Source organism: Notechis scutatus, chromosome 4, assembly GCF_049901735.1.
Source record: "Notechis scutatus isolate UNSWTSFEM ecotype Mainland chromosome 4, rNotScu1.2, whole genome shotgun sequence".
Classification (NCBI taxonomy): domain Eukaryota; kingdom Metazoa; phylum Chordata; class Lepidosauria; order Squamata; family Elapidae; genus Notechis; species Notechis scutatus.
In genome coordinates, this window is record NC_142012.1 from 37,753,505 (window position 1) to 37,774,079 (window position 20,575).

The following is a 20,575-nucleotide window of genomic DNA, read 5'->3' on the forward strand; positions in this document are numbered from 1 at the left end:
TCATATTGTGGTCACTGCTGGAAAAGGGTTCTTTAGTTTGTATTCCGTAAATTAAATTCAAACTATTGCAGAAGATGAGATCGAGGCAGTTGTTTAGTCTAGTGTTGTTGGTTACTAGTTGTTCCAGTCCCAGATTTGTAATAGCATTGTAGAAGGTTGTGTGTATGATTTCAGTTGTACAATTATTTAGGGTCCAGTCGATATGAGGTAGATTGAAATCTCCAAGAAAGATAAAAGGGTATGGGCAGGATGTAGCCCATGTTAGTAATGTATTTAGCTTGTTTACATGTTCGATGTCATAATCAGGTGCTCTGTAACATAGTAAGAATCGAATTGTGATATTTAAGGATAGTTCACAGATGATGGTTTCAGGAAGGGCAAGCTCCTGGGTAACTTGGATATTTTTTAGATGTAAGGATTTTTTATAGAATATAGCAACACCACCTCCTCGACGATTTTCACGATCTGATCGGTAAACATGATAGTCTCTTACTGTGGTAATGGAGTCGGGGAGAGATGCATTGAGCCATGTTTCACAGACAAATATAATGTCAAGTTAGCCGTATTAAGGAGGATGAGAAATTCAGGTATTTTATTCAGGAGGCTTCTTGTATTGAGTAGTTTGCATTTAAGTCCGGCAGTAGTTAGAATTGAGGTAGTTGGGGGCGCGCGTGCCTAGTCTTGGGTGATGGTGGATGGGTTGAGGTAGGGTTGTGGTTGAGGGTAAAAGTTGAGAATTGGGTTGCGTGGCTTACTTTTGATACAGTCAGCATGGTAGTCAATGTACAGGTCCTTCTCTCCATTGTCTAGACGGTTTTTGAGTTCGATGCGGAGTACACGGGAGCGGGCACGTTGCTGTATGGTTAGGTCAGGGCGGCAACGGAGGTTCTTGTGGTTGGTGTTGGTTTTGGCAGTGAGTTTATAGTATAAATGAATTTACGTTTGCTTGATTCGTTTTGCAAATGACCCTGCACAAGCGTGGGGCCACAGAGCCGTCTCTATTTTTGAGCTCTCGGTCGATGCGGAAATGTCAAGTATTTCATCAGCGGAGATGGTTGATGCTTGATAATCTCTGATGATGTTTCGGACAGTTGTGATGTCATCATTGACATTGATGTCTTCTAGTCCAAATAAGATGGCGTTTGGACGTTTTCGTTCACGCTCAACAGCTTCTCTGATGAGGATTGGGATATCAATATTTGTCTGGGTTGTGTTTATTTGTGGATTGGGTTTTGGATTGGATTGTGGTTGATGGATGGAGATGTGGTTTGTAGCTATTTGATGTTCAGGTTTTTGCGTTGTGTCTTTTTTTCAAGGTTGGTTATTCTTTCTTTACGGCGTCCAGGGATGCTACTATGGTGTTGAGGGATGTTTTAATGGTTTCGATGATTGGGGATGTTTCAATGGTTTCGATGGTATCATCTCTTTCAGACAGATCCAGTTTGGGTATGCATGATTTGCAGAAATATGGATACTCATTGGATGATTCTAGGTATTTAATCATTTGCTCAGGTAATCCCAAGCAGTCATGATGAGTGTATTTTTTACACAGAGAACATATGATGGAGTATTTATTATCCTTTAGATTTTTGTAGCATTTAAGGCATGTGCAGGAGTCTTGTGGTTCATTGGTGGGGATTATCTTCTCTTTAGGTTGTGGTTTGACGTAGGTTTACTTTTTGGCATGGTAGGATTGGTAAAATAGTACGTTGATTGAATTAATTAAAGGAACAATTTTGGGTAATCTATATAGCCAATATTACATCAAACAATATCAAACAATCAATTGTAGTAATCTCTCAAGTCAGATAATATTCCTGAGCAACAATCAGCCTGATCAATTAATTACTCTAATCACTAATCAATTAATTACACTAATTATTAATCACACTGTTCATTTAAATTCACTAAATCAATGATTTTGCTATTCAATTAAATTACATGAATTTTGATATTTTAATCTAGTCAGTAATCACACTGTTTGCACTAAACACTCTAATCACACTAATCAATTAAAACAATAAATTAATAAAACCATTAATAAAATATTTTATAGAAATTGATTATCTAATCGTTGATATAGGTGATGAGGTAGAAAAGTTGTAGTTTTGAGGTAATGAGGTAGTATTAGGAGTCTGCAAGGAACGGGTTGATTGTTTTACTAGCAGCTGATGAGAGGAATTTATCGCGGTAGATGCTGCACGCTTAGCGGGAGGGACTATGAACAGTTAAGTGACTATGAACAGTTCTTCCCTATCAAGGAATTGATGCAACAAGCATCAAAAAGACACCTAAAGTATCCCTGGAGACAGATAAACAATAATGCTAATCAGACATAAATAAAACCCTTTATTAGGACTTTGTGGCAATAAGACTGATAAAGCAAGCTTATTTCTCTGTTCTCAGTAGGTCCATAGATGGCCAGCCAGAGGTCCTCTTATGAGAAACCAAATCTCTTCTGAGGGAGCCCTTGCAGGGCTGCTGTGAGGACTATTCTAGGCATCTGTGAAATAAAGTCACTTGGTTTTGCCCTAAGTTGGACATGAGCTAGGCAGACTTATGTAAGGTCCTATGTAAATTTGATTGACGTGTATTTTAGATTGCTTACCAGAGAAGAGCTCGTCAGTTCTGAGAACAGAGTCCTTATTAATATAAGCTCTGGCACCAGTGTCCTGGGTCTACATTTTTCCTAGTTGATTAAGGCAAGTAATTGAATCCAAGCAAAGATCAATGCTGTTTTGCAAGAGTGAGTGGTGCTTCCTACTTTGGTGGTACACTCCCTTTCAAAAGGCTATCCTTGAATGTAACGGTGATAGACAACTTTTGTCCAATCTCCAAGCTTTCCTTTTTATGGAGGTTGAAAGAGAGATAAGCATTCAGTTCTGGCAGGCCCTAGATGAAATAGATCAATTATGTGTTTTGGGCTCCAAAAAACTTACAGCTATTCAACTCACTATATCTCTTAATCACCATTTAGTGGTCATCTGGATTTCTATAGTCTAATGAGTTACCATATATTGAAAACAGAATTAAATCTGTGCTGTATCAACTTACTTGGAACCAGTGCCTACATTTAACTACTGCAGTCCCAAATGATTTAGAGAATATCAAGATAGAATAGGCTTATTTAAGGCTAATAACTGGGGCATCATTCCGAATAAATCAGTGCAGTTCTTGATTGGGTTCATAAGTCCAGGAGGGAAAAATATGTTACTTTTTATTTAATTTTATGGCAACTAGAACACTACTATGATCTGTAAGATCAATAAGAAAATCCCTGAAGCTTATACAAGTTAAAACAAATGCAATATTTTATGTTTGTGTATCTGTGTTTGTGTGGATGCATACTAGATCAGATAAACTGCCATTAAAATTAAAAAAAATAAGAGGCTGGGAAGTTAGCGAAACCATCATAAAGCAGCTTAAATTAAGTGAATATTACATGAAAAGAATATCTACCAGGAGAATAAATACTTGCATATGCATGCCTCCATTGTGGCTAAGTAACAATTTCAAAGCAGAGGCCCTAGGATAGTGATCAAACAGATTATATAGTTTCAGCTTGGCAAATATCTAGGATTTATTTAAATATCCATTTATATTTATGGTACCTGGTTTAAGTATATTATTTCTTATGTTTTATACTGTTATACTAGACTCATATAGAAGGTGTTTTAAGATTTATTTGAATGGGGAAAAGTGTGCTATGTGGTAAATGTCAGTTTGATGAACTCATGATATTTTCAGGACTATATGGACAACTGGCTATATAAAAATGCAAAAAGTCTCCTGAGTGACTATTTTAGTCATATAGTAACAAGGTATCAGTCATCATACCAATATTTTACTGTTTTTGTTGCAAAGTAGATAGTTTTCTTCAGCCAAAGTATTAAAACTAAGCTTTGCTTTCTGAAAATAAAACATTTATATTTAAGAAGCATGTGCCATCTGTTTTTACTTTAAAAGTTAAACGTATCAGCTATATTTTAAACATGTCTAACAATTTGTGAAAGTAAAAAAGCCTAGAGTGATTCAATATTAATAGTTTTTCGTTTTATTAAAGTAATAATAAACCTATTATTAACTAGGCTAAACCAATTGGACATATTTAGTATAATTAAACAAAGAAAAACATTAGCAAATGAAATTTTATTTGGAGAACAAAGTTATTAACAATAATATAACGTATAGAAGGTGTTTCCTTCCATATAGAAGACTAGCTGGATACCTGTGCTTTGCAATGAAACTATGTGATCAGGCTATGCAGGAGCCCAGGCTTTCCTCCTTTCCCTTCCTTTCCCTTCCTTTCCTTTCCTTTCCTTTCCTTTCCTTTCCTTTCCTTTCCTTTCCTTTCCTTTCCTTTCCTTTCCATCCATCCATCCATCCATCCATCCATCCATCCATCTACCTAATACAACTCTCCAACTGTTGTCCCAAAAGTGCTTTTTTACAGGAGGCAATTGGACTTTCTGGTTTTTCGTTGAAGATGTTTTGCTTCTCATTCAAGGAGCTTCTTCAGCTCTGACTGGATGGTGGGTAATAAAAATACTACAACCTTTGATGCCTAAGTAGCTTCCTGTTTGGAAGTAGTTTGCATCCTTTTACAGAGTCATTGAGGCTACTTGGAGGTTTGTCTGTGTCCTCAGATCACCTGAGTGGCTGTGAAGTTACTAAGGTAACGAAATGCGAGGCAACTGGCAGTTGGAACAGAGTTCTTTTCAGGTGGGGAGAGGGAGTAGAACTCCTTAGCATCAGAGCACGTTAATAATATACGGAATACTAATGCGCTAATGGTCATTTCGAAAATCCTTTCTTAGTGAGCACCTAGAAGCCAAGAAGTATATACGTGCCAAATTTCAAGTTTGTAGATTTTATGAAGCTGGAAATTTCATGATGCTGCATGAGTGGTATTTCACTTTTATATATACAGATTACTTAAGAAAATGGCTAAGAAAACCTAGCCCTTCTTCCTCTTGTTATTTTCCATTTAGCATACATTTCCTCGCCATCATTATATGTTTAGGAAGTGTGAATGGCCATTGCTGTTGTCATACATTCTTGTAATGTTCCATTTCTGATGCAAATTGTTTAATTTTCCATTTCCTTTAATGCTCTATTTCACTGTCAATTCATATAATAAATAAACAAGTGAAGAATAATTCAGAATTTTTTCAGCTCATTGGGAATATCTATGCAGTCATTTCTACCTTTAGTAAAAGTAATTCACACCCATATGATTTTGATACCTAACATTGACATTTAGGATATATATAAATGATCACTGAGTGATCTTGGGTCAGACATACTCTTTCAGCCCTGGTAAGGAGACAATGGCAAACCACTTCCAAAAAAACTTGCCAAGAAAACTGCAGGGGCTAATCAGGGCAGTTGCCAGAAGTCAACACTGACTCATTGGCATAAAAAAGAATTACAGCATTTGTGATCAGATATTCAGATATATCACATTTTTTCTAGAATTTTTTCTAACAACAACTGGAGAAAATGTATATGAAATAAGATTAGAGCGATGGTGCTAAGAAAATGTTTTTTTAAAAAATCATTGCCTCCTTCCACATGCCCAACATCTCATTTTATCTAAGTTACCTGAATTTTATACTTTTTAAATTGATAAGTTTAAGGAAAAAGGATTTTAAATGGAAGAAAAGAAAATAAGAATGTCAAAACCTTATCCAACTTGACTCTAATAGCAGCTTCATTTTAAAGATACAAATTATATCATCCTATTTCTGCTACCTTATCTAATTTGGCCCTGTGATCAATTCAAACTTTAACCTATAATAAATGCACACACCAATTATTTATGTAACAATTGATCATTAACAAGATATGAATTCTAGCATACCATATTTACTTAAATTTGAGTGTTAAAATAGTTGCACAAAACCTAGGAGTTAAACTACGAATATTATGGTATCTGATTCTATAGATAAAAAAAATAATTCAGATTTTCCTTTGTAATAAGTTTAGGGCATGTACTTTGAAAAATAAAGTCAACTACTCAATTCCATTAAATGCTGCATTCTGCTACTTATATGTTTTTATATGGAGAATTGACTGCAAAAATAGAGTAAAAATAAAACTTTCTGACATTGCAAATGAAGGAATCAGGAGCATAAGAAGATGTGTAAAATATAGATTCTAATTCTAATAACATAAGGAGGATTAACTGAAGATTCCAAGCATTTGTTCTCTGCCCATAACCAATCTCCAAAGTGCATAAAGTATAGTATTGCTAGTGAGCTGTATACTGAAGTAGTTCCTTATAACTAATTGGCATTTAAAGATTTCTACTTAACTTAAAATAGAGCATCAACAGAAACAAGAGGTAATTTTTTGCCGCAATATTTGGTTTTTCACTGTTTCTATTACTCTAATTTTCATGTTCTATATTTACATGTTTATTAATAGTCATTTTTACTGTCCGTGGAGAAAATATATTGACCCTTGAATCATGTACAGGTACGATGAGACATTTCAGGCTTTCAGATGAATGCACAATTCATCTAAGGATCTGTCCCATGTTCATGATCTTCCCAAAGCAAGTAAAAAGGTAATTCAACTACATCATGCATTGATTTCATATAATCATTCTTCAGTAATTTTACTACATAGGAAGTTTGCAAATAGCATACAAATTCATTTAATGTCTTATGTACTTGATGCATAAGACATTAAATGAATTTTATGCAGAAACTTCACTGATTAAAATTGCTATGAATATGAATAACAAAGTTAATACCAGATATTATTGCAAGACGGAAGGATTAAAGATGTAGTTTAAGGAACAACAGATTGCTTCCAAAATCTGGTGGGTTATAGGGGAAAAAAGATGTTTTATCCATCTTACACATAATGATTTTCAGTTTATGGTTTCAAAAGTCACAATTCATAACTGACAAAGATGAATAAATACTACTGAATAGTGCACTAATAATGCACACTTGTCTGTTATCATAGTTCTAATATTAGGGTATACACATTTGCCTTTGCTAACAAATGTTATCAGGTCACTTAAGGAACACATTTTCTGTACAGATAGTACCTGTCAGAAACAATTCCAAATTATCTTCTTAACATTGGAAAGGTAACTTAATTAATTATGGATATTTATAACGTAGATGCTGATCATCTGAAAATACTTAAAAATACTTGGCAAACTTTTGGTTTTGTCTTCAAATCAGAAACAAACATGATGTGGAAGGTCTCAGAATGCTTTGTATTGTTAAAATATTTGAGGAATGAAATGTTAAACCTGTGTTATATATATTATGTTATATATACAAGTATCACGGACAGTGAGGTAATATTATACTTCACATTGTCAATCAACAAAGTGAACCTGATTTGAAAAGACAGATACCTGAAACAACACAATAAGTTACAACTTTGCAAAATAGCACATCTATTTTACTAAAGAAGATAAAGTAAAAGTCAGTGGTTATCATATCACTGGTTTACTTCATCTAGAATTATGACATTCTGAAAAATGTAAGTATTTACTGATCAAAATTCTGCTGCCAATAGTTTATAAGGGAGCATCCTTACTTATGGTTATTCTGCACTGACAGATATATGTGTATAAGCAGACATATTAATGTCAGATAGAATTGACAATATAGCTTTATAAAGTGGAATACAAGTAGTCCTTGATTTATGACCGGTCTCTTAATGACCCTGCAAAGTTATATAAGACCTTCCAAAGTGATGGAATGTGCAGCTGGAATAGGAAGGGGGAATTCTAGAAAAAGCATCACGATTTCCCAAAGAGGAGGCAGGACATTCCAGACAGGAGCCCAAAATAAATGGAATGGAATTTGGGAGGGAGGAAGAGTTTTAGGAAAGCCACCCTAGAATCTCCCAGGGTATATCTATTAGATTAGAAGGCTACAGATAGTTCTCGATTTACAATGACAATTGAGCCTCAAATTTCTGTTCCTAAGCAAGACAGTTAAGTGAGTTTTGTCCTATTTTGTGACATTTTTTGCCACAGTTGTTAAGTGAATCACTGCAGTTTTAAGTTAATAACACGGTTGGTAAGTGAATCTAGCTTCCCCATTAACTTTGCTTATCAGAAGCAAAGGGTGATCACATGACCCTGGGAAACTGCAACTATCATATAAATATGAAGCATTTTAATTTTGATCATGTGACCATGGGGATGATGCAACTGTCTTAAGTGTGCAAAGCGGTCATAAATCACTTTTTTCAGTGCCCTTGTAACTTCAAACAGTCACTAAATGAATGGGGGACTACCAGTATAGCTTAAGAGAGATTTTGTCTCTCAGATATAAACAAATAGAGCCCTGGACTTATTTGGATTTCACTGTGTCATCTTTGGGCTTGGACCTGGCACCAAAACTTCTGACTGTTTTCAGAATTATGATGGCCGCACACACTCATGGGGTCATGTGCTCACATTTTCGGCACTCGGATCACTTTATCTCTACAATTTACAGAATTGATTGGTCAGCTGATGATTTTGGCCAACATGATACTATCAAAAATTTCTACATATAAATGATATAATGCAAATAAAAAACAAATGACATATCAAATACATCAATGTACTCAATAAGACCCTTGAAATCATTCAACATTAATTAAAATCTTTCTAGATATCGTATTTTTATAGTCTCCATATTTTTACTTCTATCTTTGTTGTATTTAAATATGATATCATCTGACATCAGTTTCAATTAACTGGCACAGAACTAGAAATGCAAGTAGGCAGCACAATGTGTTCCTGACTAAAATTGTTTGGAATAAACATCCTATCAAAATATGTCTTCAGGTAGTTATAATTTAAATATACCTAATGCCAAGCAACTTAAAACTCAGTAGAATATGTATGTTGATATCCATGTAGCACTTTTTATGGGCAAAAGTTTTAATAAGAAGTGACAAATAATAATTCCAATGTCCCAGGTTATTAAATTAGATTGCAAAAACAGAAGCAATAGAAATGCCACTTCAGTGACATTGAATTATGTTGCTAACAGCTATTTTCACTGGATTCAAAACTAAAGTAAAATATGAACAATAAAATGTATTAAAAAAATATAAGAGCCAGCACATTCTTCCCAATCTTTCTGATTTTGCTGTTTTTTGGGGCACTCTCTTTTAGCTTTTGATTCCACTTCTTTTCCTTTTTCCTTAACTGGCTACAATCTCAATCACATAAAGGTTTTCCAAGCAAAAAGGTTTACCTAAACCAGATTTGTATGGTGCAGGTTTCCACACAGCAATATGTCATTTTAACATATTATAAATCACCAACAATTTAAGTTATATGTAGTAGATATCAAGTTTTAATTAAAGCTAAGCTGTGCAGTTGTAAATTGTGCAATCAGTAACTTTTGTAAAATTAAGAAGAAACACTGATAAAATTAGGCTGAGTTTATTTGCTACATATGTAAGCTTTGTTGAAATTGATATTTTAAACATTTCATTTCATTTTGGTAACCGATAACTAAAATTCTAATGCCTGATTCATTTTGGTATCTGATAACTAAAATTCTAATGCTCCGATTGTTTATGAAGATTACAATCATAATAATAATTATAGTAATCTTCAATAAATTTGTAACCAAACAGATGGATAACAGAACAAATCAGCCCAGACTTCTCACTGAAAGTACAAATTTTATCCTACTAATGCTAGGAAATATGGTAGAAAGAGAAGAACACTACAAGGAATAGATGCCTTGACTCAGTTTCAGTGGCAATGAGTGCACTGGTGCAAAAACTAAAAGTTCAAATTATGGATAACTATTCAAATTATGAATGGATCCTCAAGAAGAAATCCTAACTATGGGTCATAAGATCCAACAACAGCTTTGGCACATAATAAAAATCAATATATTTTGATTACAATGATGTATGTTTTATTATAATCTAATTTGATTAAATACTACAATTAATTTGTAAGAACAGGTTTCCTTAGAGCATATTTTGAAAACTAACCTGAAGAAACAAATCAATTTCAGTTCTCCAGAAGACTTTCTATTTCCTTCCAGAATTAAATTCCTAACTGCTTGTAAAAAGCAACATATTTTTTCTTTACCATAAGCCATTGCCAAGAAGAGAACAATAAAGAAGTATGGGCCTAGGAAAGATTGGAACAATGAAACAAAAAAATGTTAAAAAGTTATGATATTTGTGTAGTTACTTACCAAGCGCATCTAAATTACATTAAAATAACCAAAATATCTTTACAATCCCCAAGGCATGTCACAACTTTGGAGCATACCCCTAATGTTTGGAAATTGAAAGTTGAAAATTTTGACATGCCCTACGTGGAAAGGGAAAAGCGATGGGAAGCACAGCTGAGTAGCAGAAAGCTACTTTCTCTTTTTTGCAGGTGGTAAATGACAGAATGCAGTTTCCTCTCCCACATACTTTATATGTAATTTATATGTATATACACATCATACAATGACCAGCACAAGATGGTGAAAAACATCAATTTCTATTTCCTGTCCTTGCTCTCCATATATTAAAATGCAAATGAGGCATATTAAAGAAACAAGAAAGAAGATATGAAGAATATATGGAAACAAAGATTTATGTGTACACATCTGTTTCTATGTCTATATTTACACATGTGCATGTCATCTGCATGGAAAATATTGACTTTATCAACATTATGGGAAAAGAAGAATAACATTTCCAGGAGATATTTAGATAAACTATTAGTGGGCCATTGCAGTAATAAATTAGTTTCTACAGTTTCGGTACATACCAGGCCTCAAGGCCTCTAGGCCTCACGTAGGCTGAAAGCGTACCAGGAACAGAGATCATCAATCAACAAACACGTCATCATGGGCGAATAACTGTAATGCAGGCGCTGATTTGTTACTTTGTACCTTTCACACTGACCATGCACTGTAATTGGATGTAACTATGTGTGCACTAATATTCCTTCTCATGTAACTTAATGGTTGGATAAATTTCACTGCTTGTGACGTATCACTATGTGTTTTTAATAAAAGAGCTTCCCGAACTTGTGATCGGGGCAGCTCATCCAAGATAGAACCTGCGTTGGTGTCTTTCTTGATGCATTCGACCACCCAGTGGGCAGCCTTCCAAATGCGGAGCAAAGCCGCAGGCCATCATTGGCTATGGAGGTAGAAAACTACAAATTCAAAATAAGTTTTCAAGACAGCTTGGTTATATCTCTGCACTTCAATGATATCTTTGGCTTTTGGATATGTGAAATGAATTTGATGCTTTTCATTGTAAGCCACTGAGTGGCTCTGGATAATCAGATGGGTACCATATAAATTTAATAAACAAATAAATAAATAAACAAATTTGAATTTAGGGGACTGCTCAGGAGTCACTTTGTAAGTCAACAGTCAAAGCTGAAGAAAGTTATTTCTTTTTAGCTAATCTATAAAAGTATCCATTAGGTTATTTATCTATTAAATCTATACACTGCCCATCTCACCTAAATAACTATGGTGGTCACATTGAACTGCATTTCTGAACACATTTTAGGTCATTTTTGGAATTCTCTTACCTTCTACTTTTATTAAGCATACTTCTATAATGTTACTACAAAAAGAGTTAGGATATATAATATTCATTTTTTACATTATTGATCAGCAAGCATTCTTCTATTATGATAGCACGTTAAAAAAATTAGCCTATAAAAATTATTTTAAAAGGAGAGATGCCTATATATTTCAGTCACGGTGATTTAATATGGCCAGTGCTTTTAATTTTATGACCATGTACATCTACCTATACAGGCATTTTTTCCAGAATTTGCATTACACTTAAATGGCTTACTATTTTTAATTATCAAAGCTGTAGTTGATAGAAATGAATTTCACTTATGAAATTTGAAAAAAGAAACACTGTATTGATGAATAGGAAATAGATTTTAAATTATTCATTCTGGAATATTCAGGAAAGTTATAATACTTTAATTTCTTTGAAGGTATATACATATATAATAACTTGTATCCATTCTAAAAAATGCAAAATAACTTGTAATAGCATTCTCAAGCATTTACTATAGTGAGCAGCTAATCAGACACAATGTTCCACAAACTAGACAAGAGCATAGATTATTTTTCTTCCTAACATGCTGGAAATCTTGGAAAATAGTAATGGCAAATGGATTCTCCTTTTAATGAGAAAAGAACAATAATCTTGACCCCATCCTGATATAAACTAAGTCCAGTGCCACCTTGTGATAACCTATATAATGACATTTATTGAAATGTTTAATCGTGGATCAGGCAAATCAGTCAATTAAGCAGGAATCTAAATATTCATAATTCAACTGGAAAGAGTACAAATAATTTTCAGGAGACTTTGGGGTACTATACCCTTTCTGCATTTTCCGACAATAACCTTCCCTTAATAGGACAGTGTTTAAAGTTTCTGTTAAGTATTTACAAATACATAATCAGAACATAATCAAAACGTTACAATTTTTCTTTTATCTTTATTTGTTTCAATAAGCATCCTTTTCTATTATTGTCTGGCTATAAATGTGATAATTCTCATACTAAATTGTTATAAAATACCCATAGTTCTTTTATTTACTAGAGCTTTAGTTGCTACTAGATACTTTCCAAGTCAGGATACACAATTGTTCCATACATTGGATTGGAAATGCTAATTTGTCTTCTCATTAGCAATTCTGGTAGTTTATACCTAATATCTGTCGCACATAATTTTGAAAGACCATTTGTGGATAATTCTTTCTTAGATTTCTTCTAGGCATGCAGTATGCTTCACTACCAGCTTGAAAGTAGGCTAAGATTAATACAGAAAAAATGTGGCACATGTTCAGAGTGATTAGACTTCTGCCAAAATTGGTCAGTTTCAGCTGGTATGCCAAAATTAGTTTGCAACAGACAAAAATCAAGCAAGGAGAATTCTCATATATCCTGAACAAGTTTAAACAATAAATATATAAACTTTTTGGTTTAAATAATATACTAGCCTTTATCAAAGACTGACAATTATCTTCCATGGAATGCTAATTTAAAGAGGTTTCTCTTAAAACCGGCCATAACTTTTTGTCAGGTTTGCACAGAAGCTATAAAAGTGACAAGCTGTTTTAACAAAAATCAATGAAATGCCGTGTTCCTGCTCACATGAAGTCTGAAGCACTGCTTCTGAATTATTTTCAAAGTATGCATGGCCCTACTGCACATCTTTTTAAAAACAATAAAACTGCCAATATTCTTTTATTGAAATCATTAATACTGTTCTTGATAATTTTAGTTAGATGCTTTTAAGATTAAGGAAAATTGGAATAGTGGTGCTACTTAGTTACACTCCTAATTTAAAGCCAGAACTGAAAAACATTTCTTTTCAGCATTCTATTGTATTGGAAAGAATTTAAAAAGGATATCAGCTACTGAATTCAAATCTGTAAATCAGTGTGACTTTAAAGTATTTTAAATTAAGGGAAACATTGGAAACCAAAGTTAGAGTGTAACATTTAAAGTAGAAATAACTACAAAAGCTTCTAAAATACTTACACCTGGATATCTTATAATGCAAGTTGCATTTAAAAAAAGAAAATCAAATATTGGAAACCCTGAAAATATTAAATTATTAAATTATTCAAATAATTATTAATTAAATCAGGTGGCTCTGGTTTAAAACATATATTCATTGATATAAAAATAAACAATGATTGCACTTTTTGTATGTGAAATGTTTAAACAAGGGTAAAAATTCTACACTTGCAAAATACCAACGTTTAAAAATGTTTTCAGCTTTTTCTTTAGACATTTATTTTTATTTAGATTTTCCTTTGAAAAGAGATTACCCTTCTGTTATAGGCCTGCAACAGTCTGAAAACATAAATGTCAGTTATGCATACCCCACTGAAGAATTTATGCAAAAACTATGGACACTACTATACACACTGAACTCACAGAACAAAGCATTGCATACATACAGCATTTTCATATTATGTTTCTAGTAACTGCTGTGTGGAAATGCCATCCACATAAATGGCAGTTCCTTGAAGAGAATAGGAAAAGCTGAAGTTATGCTGATTAAGATAAAATAGATTTTACAACAATTTGTTAATGCACAAATATCTGTTTAACTCATTGTATTACAAGGAAGAATACAATAAAGTACAAAGCTTAACAGGTCATAATGAATTTGAAGTTTTCATTTAGAAAAATATTACCTCCGCTCCTGAATACTTTTCTGTTTGTATGACAAGCTCATCCAAATTGACCTCAGAAGATATTGGCATGTTGCAAAACTGAATTTTAAAGATTTCTCTGCGAGTGGCTTCATCAGGCAAAGGAACATATATAATTCTGTCGAATCGACCAGGTCGTAGCAATGCCTATAGTAACAAAGTCAGATAGACTTATTAATACATCAGAAAAGGTTGACAAATAAAATGAAAACTTATATACTATTTATGAAAGTAGTATTCACTTTAAAATAGATACTTCTGTAATATAATGTAGCTTAAACTCAAAATGATACAAAATAAAATACATAAAGGGTGTTATGTGTCTGGTGTTTGTCTGTTTGAACACTATAATAAAGCCCTAGAGTTCTATAGTTTCTTCATTTTTATCACTATCTATTTTGTAGTCCCACCAGTTTTTACTTGCTGGCAAATTGTATTTTTTGCAGATATTCCAATGCATTGCTTCTTTGTCATACTATTGGTATTGTATTAGTCTGCATAATCTTATTGTAGCAATTAGCAATAAGCAGTCCACTGTTTCTTCAGCTTCTTCTCAGAGGCAGCATTTTCTGCCTGTTATTATCTTTTAAATTCCGGCTTTGTATGCACTTATTCTTAGGGCATGGTGTTATGCAGCCAGAATTAGTCCATCTCTTTCTTCAACTTTCCTGGCCTTAGTCATTGCCAGATCTTCTTGTTATCTGTTTTGCCTGCGTGTGTGTATGTGTGTGTGTGTGTAGAGTGACCATGTAATAGTTTTTGAATGTCTCATTTATGTTCCTCACTTGGTCTTTCTTATAGGCCAATTTGCATTCTTCAATAGCCAGTAATCCTTCATAGTATACTAGTTTCAATGCATCTTCTTCACTGTCCTTAGATATTCTTCAAATGTCCTTTTGGTTCTTTAACTCCCTGGTAAACTCCACGCCTACCCAAATTCCTTGGTAAATAGTGTCTGTCAATGTAACCACATGCATAAAGGGTATAGTTCATTGTCATCATTTTTCTGATCTTGGTATCCAAGGCTTCTAGTTCTGCTTGACTTCAGTCTACTGTTCCAGATGTTTACCTAATGACTGGAACTGCCGAGGTGTTAAATTGCTTTGATGCTATTTCTTTCACATAGTTTGGGCTTTATGATATTTTCACTCAGATAATATATTCATTAGAAAATTTCTTTCTGACTTCAACATCAAGTATGCTTGATGTTGTTAGCTTGAAGGATGCCCAGCTATTTCTAGTAATGTTCTTCGTGCATATTCTTGATGTTCTTCCTATAGGTCATCTTGATTACTTCAGTTTTTATTATTTTCCCCCTACTGGTGGTAAGATAATGTGACACATTTGTTTAGTCCAAAGCCCACTGCAATATCTTGGCTAGATATGGTAGATAGACACTATCGACAGATAGTGTCGATTACTGTTTCCATTTAAGATGGTGTTTTTCTATACAGCTTCAGACAGCCCATACAGAGAAGCTGAGATAGTCTGGCAAATATTTTTGATGTTTGGTAGCCATGGCCTGACTTGTTCAGTATTCCTTGTTCAGAGGAAACAATGCAATGACAAACATTCTGAGAAAACCATTAACTAGTCATTCTGTGAGATTTTAGAAAAGAATTCATTGCTTACAAGGAACTAAAAATGGTTTATCAATATGTGCTAAATCATACCAAACCAAGTTGACATTTCTGGATATATTGACTGGTTTCACTGATCACAGAACAGTTATGGACACAGTGTACCTAGACCTCAGCAAAATATTTGACAAAATGTCCAGTGAGATTTTACTAGAGAAGATTAAAAATGTTGGCTTATAGGAAAAAAACCAGTTGAAATATAATATTGAAGAATAAATCAATTATTCTGCAGAACCTAGACAAAAGTTTCTACCAGTATATTACAGGGTTCAACATAGTTAAGCTAGGTGTTAGGAAATATAAATATGAGTTTTGCAAATGATACAAAAATAGGGTGAATTCACTCTAGAGAAGAAAGGGTACACTTCCCAATTCAAAAGGCTTTTGAAGCCACTATTTATTAGACAGATCACAGAATGTTAGTTAAATTTTGAGTTCTCCATATTCAACTACATACCATATTCCTAGTAGAAACTCTTATTTAATCTTTAGAATAACACCAAAATATGGCTATATTATTGGCTAACAAAGACCCTTTTCAATCATTAATATCTATGTAACAAAAATATTTTTCATTGTCATTACATTGACATTAAAAAAAAAGCTTGCATGCAGATTTAGACTTTCCAAATATATTTTCAGCTGGATGCATTTAAGCCACAGTATGTAACCCAAATTGTTTTTTATGCTCTACGTTTCCCTTAGGCAGTATAGTTTGAGTTCCAGTTGACTACAGATATTGCATGGTTGTCCTGGGCTCTCAGCCAATAAGACTTTTCCCAGCCTGATCATGTCAATGAAAGTCATGCTGAAAAATAGTAGGAAGAAGCCTTCCTTCCTGCACAGCATTGATCAAGTTAACACCCTTCCTTGAGTTTCTTTAAAAAGGCCATTGTGAGCACTTTCAGGTGGAAAAAGAAATCTATATGGCATGCGAAGAGATGTCCTGTTGTTTTTAAAACAAAAGCACACATATTTTTGTAAAGAAATTAAACAAGAAGAACAGTGTAGACACCCATCAGAATGTTTCCTTAAAGTCTCAAAAAGCTGGAAGATATAACTGCCAGTTCATTGTTCAGTCAGATCAGTTATATCAAGATGCTGCTTGGAATTCTTGAGCACCTTGGGCATTATCCAGTATCCCTCCAGAAGTATGTTGTGTGCTTGGATCTCCCACCCCCACCCCCAGCAGCGAGCAATAGCATCTCTAAAAACTTATGAGAAAGCCTGCAATTCAGTAGCAGAGCGTAAATACTGTTCTAGTATGGTTGGGAAACTGGGTAATGAAATATCTGCAAGCAAACAACCAAGCTCAGAGAGTACCAAGGACTCCAGAGTTTAACAATGAGTTACATGTATTCTCTTCTATTAGGATACACTAAAGTCAACCCTTTGAGGCAGGCCAGGTAAACAACAGACACTGTGGAGATTCCAGGAATGCTGCATAATTGTTGTTGGTTTAATAACAGAACATTGAAATCTGTCCAAGTTTCTTTATTCATTGTATATTTTGAGTTTCTTTTTCATTATTTCTTGGACTGTGTAATCTCTTGCCTAAATCCCTCCTTAACAGTAATTTCATACCTTAAGGTCAGCCCTAAATTCATTTATATCTGTTCACTTAAATTTCAATGGAATCTTGTTGAGAAGAGTCCTATTATCACATTTGCCCAAGAGCTCATCAACCTTCTATATAGGCCTGTTTAATTAGAGTCATAAATATATTTTATTCTTCTCAGTAATGTCCTGGCTGACAATTGAGACCTATCCAAAAACTACATGCCATGAAAATCCATGACACAGCTGGAAATGTTATTTTCCTTTATCAAAACTCAATTGTCAAAATGTACCAGTTTATATTACCACCAGAGAAATAAACATAGAGATACATGTATTTTTAGTAGCTAAACAAACTAGTGATGTTGTACAAAATAGTGCTTAGGACCATGGATGGATAAGAATAGTCTGAATCTAAATTATGTCCCTGGAATTGCTATGAGAGCACTAAATTATAGCAAATCTGATCTTACAGATGAGACAGAATGTTAAGCATATGAGATCAAGAGATAATGTTGAGAAATAATTATTCTAAATAGCAATAGTTATAAATTCTGTTTTTAAGAATCAGGCCGCACAACATTTCTATCATATCACACTTACTCAAGATCTGAAACGTTGTGCAAGCTGACAAGAAAAGACATGATGAATTTGACAGCAGGTGTTCAGGAATAATCTGCAATATCAAGTGGCAGTACTTCGTAAGGCACAGACAAGGCATAAACATTTATATGGATATTATCCAGAAAATTAATAAAGCAGAAAAGAAACTGATAGGTTGCAGTTCCAACAAGATTTGACAATTTAGGAGGAGAGGATATTTCTTTGAAGAGAATCCAGAAAGGTCAACTTACATGAGATGAATATGAATACTAACATATAAATCTAAATATAGTTTTCTTCTGTAATGCATAAAATTTGACATCTGATTGGAAGGACAAACATCTAAAAAGTATGAATTTGGCTTGTCCCAATGTAGCATATAAATAATTTCTGTATCTGAATTCAACCTGGTGCTCTTCAGACTACAATTCACATAATTCTATGTAAACACAACCTTTGACCAGTATGCAGGAAGCATGAAAACAGAGGATGTCAATTTGATGAACACTATAAAAATTCACAGGGTGTATTTTTCCTCTCTCTCTCTTTTCTGTTATATTTACGGCAGTAAACAAAACTGCTCCCTTAAAGTTATCCTTTCAACAATAATGGAGTAAAGCGTTTTGGGCTAAAGGTAATTGCTAGCCAAAGTTGCCCAATCCACAGTTGAATAGAACTCTCACCGCACCCTCCTGCCCAGTCCAAATCTAATATATTAATCATTATACCACATTTGTGCTCAAATGCTATAACCAACTGTTTTTCTCTTTGGCTCCAACTAGGAAGTTATAATTTACAGAATTGACACTTTTCTATCACAAGTTTTTAAATTTCTTACTGTTTTGGATTCTGAATTTAAAAGATGTTCAAAAGTTATCAATGCAATGTTTTTTTTTAAAATCATCAGGACATTTTACTTCAAGTTTAAAATGCTTCTTCAAATTAAATGTAATAATTTTGAATATTTTGATTTTGATTTTAAATACATTTAAGAAACCACAGAGTTCCATTTAAAAAACAGATACTTATATGCAATTTAATCTGCTGCTGTTCCTTCACTTCAGTAATTTTTTTTTCAAAAAGAAGCATAGCAGTGCATTACTAAAAACTGAAATGTCCTATTAATGTGCCCCTCTTGAATAAAATAGGCAAATTAATCCTAACTGATTTCTCTATATATTCTGGTTGTTTACCTCATCCATTTTTACCTACTATTTTGCTGCTAATTTGCTGATGGACTAATCTAGAGGCAGGTACATTTACCTAAACATTTCCCATGCATTTTGTCATTAGAACAAGCACTTTGTTCTTCTAACCATCTTATCCCCAGGTCTTGAGCCTCTGCTGTTAGATTTCCAGCTGACAAGCCCTGTGTCTTAACCATACAACCATCACGCTGCCCCAGTATTATATCCTGGGAAGATTAAAAACATTTTTATTCTAGTGGATCAAATAAAATAGTATATTTCAATATAAATTACACATTAAATTCTCTTAGCAGCTATAGTAAAATATCAGTATTTCAGTTCTAAATCTATGTACAGCTTACAACCACAGATGAGCCCAAAATTTATGTTGCTAAGTGAAACATTTGTTAAGTGAATTTGGCCCCATTTTATGTTTATTCTTGCCATCATTGTTAAATGAATCACTGCACTATTAAGTTAGGAACTTGGTGGTTAAGTGAATCTGGCTTCTCCATTGACTTCGCTTGTCAGAAGATCGCAAAAGGAGATTACATGCCAGGACACTGCAACTGTCATAAATATGAGTAGTTGTCAAGCGTCTGAATTTTAATCATGTGATCTTGGAGTTGTTGCAATGGTCATAATTGTGAAAAATTGTCATATGTCCCTTTTTTCAGTGCCGTCGTAACTTTGAACAGACACTAAATGAACTATTATAAGTTGAGGACTACCTGTAGTAACTGTGTCACTGAATACCTATATCACCCTTAGGGAGCACATAAAGTATAAACATACATTTGACTTTAAATGTAAAATACAGCTAGAAAATATTATTTGTAAAACTACAGCTACCAATTTGAGTGGATTTCTTCTCTTTTTTGTTTTCTAAAAATCTTAAAGGTTTATTTAGAAACCTCAGTTCCTATCTCCGAGATTTCCATATTGGAATTAGATTTCCTTGTCTCTCACCATACAGTTCATTTCATATTTTATATATGATATAATAACTGATACTCTTCTATCGGTTACACTACAAATTGCCTTATTGAACTCTATCATATTCATTTTTATCTTTGATCATTCCTTCCAAATCACTGAGAAATCAGGGATTTAGCTACATTCTGATTTACCACCCTTTCATTTTCCTGATTAATATTTTGCAAGCTAAAGAATCTGACAGACAACTTTATTTCCCATGCTCCCCCAATATATTCCCCATGCCGGGGTCAGCAGACAGTTGTTTGACTATTACAATATATATATATGAAGGGTCCTTCCTAATGTGGATTCATTTAAGTATAAATTTAAGCAGAAGTGGGATACTTTCAGTCACATTAAAACAGAAAAGTATCAAACAATACATGTTTATAATTTAAAAA

General features: G+C 33.6%; 1 protein-coding gene across 2 annotated transcripts in view; it reads right to left on the bottom strand.

The window, feature by feature from the left end:
* Positions 1-20,575, bottom strand: part of AFG2A (AAA ATPase AFG2A) — a 129,942-nt gene that overhangs the window by 7,998 nt on the left and 101,369 nt on the right. Inside the window, exon 15 of one of the 2 annotated variants that reach the window (XM_026667035.2) lies at positions 14,192-14,356. In XM_026667035.2, coding sequence (XP_026522820.2) covers positions 14,192-14,356 — 165 coding nt within the window. Of the gene's footprint in view, positions 1-14,191; positions 14,357-20,575 lie in introns of those variants that run through there. The other variant, XR_015749237.1, reaches the window with a different exon arrangement.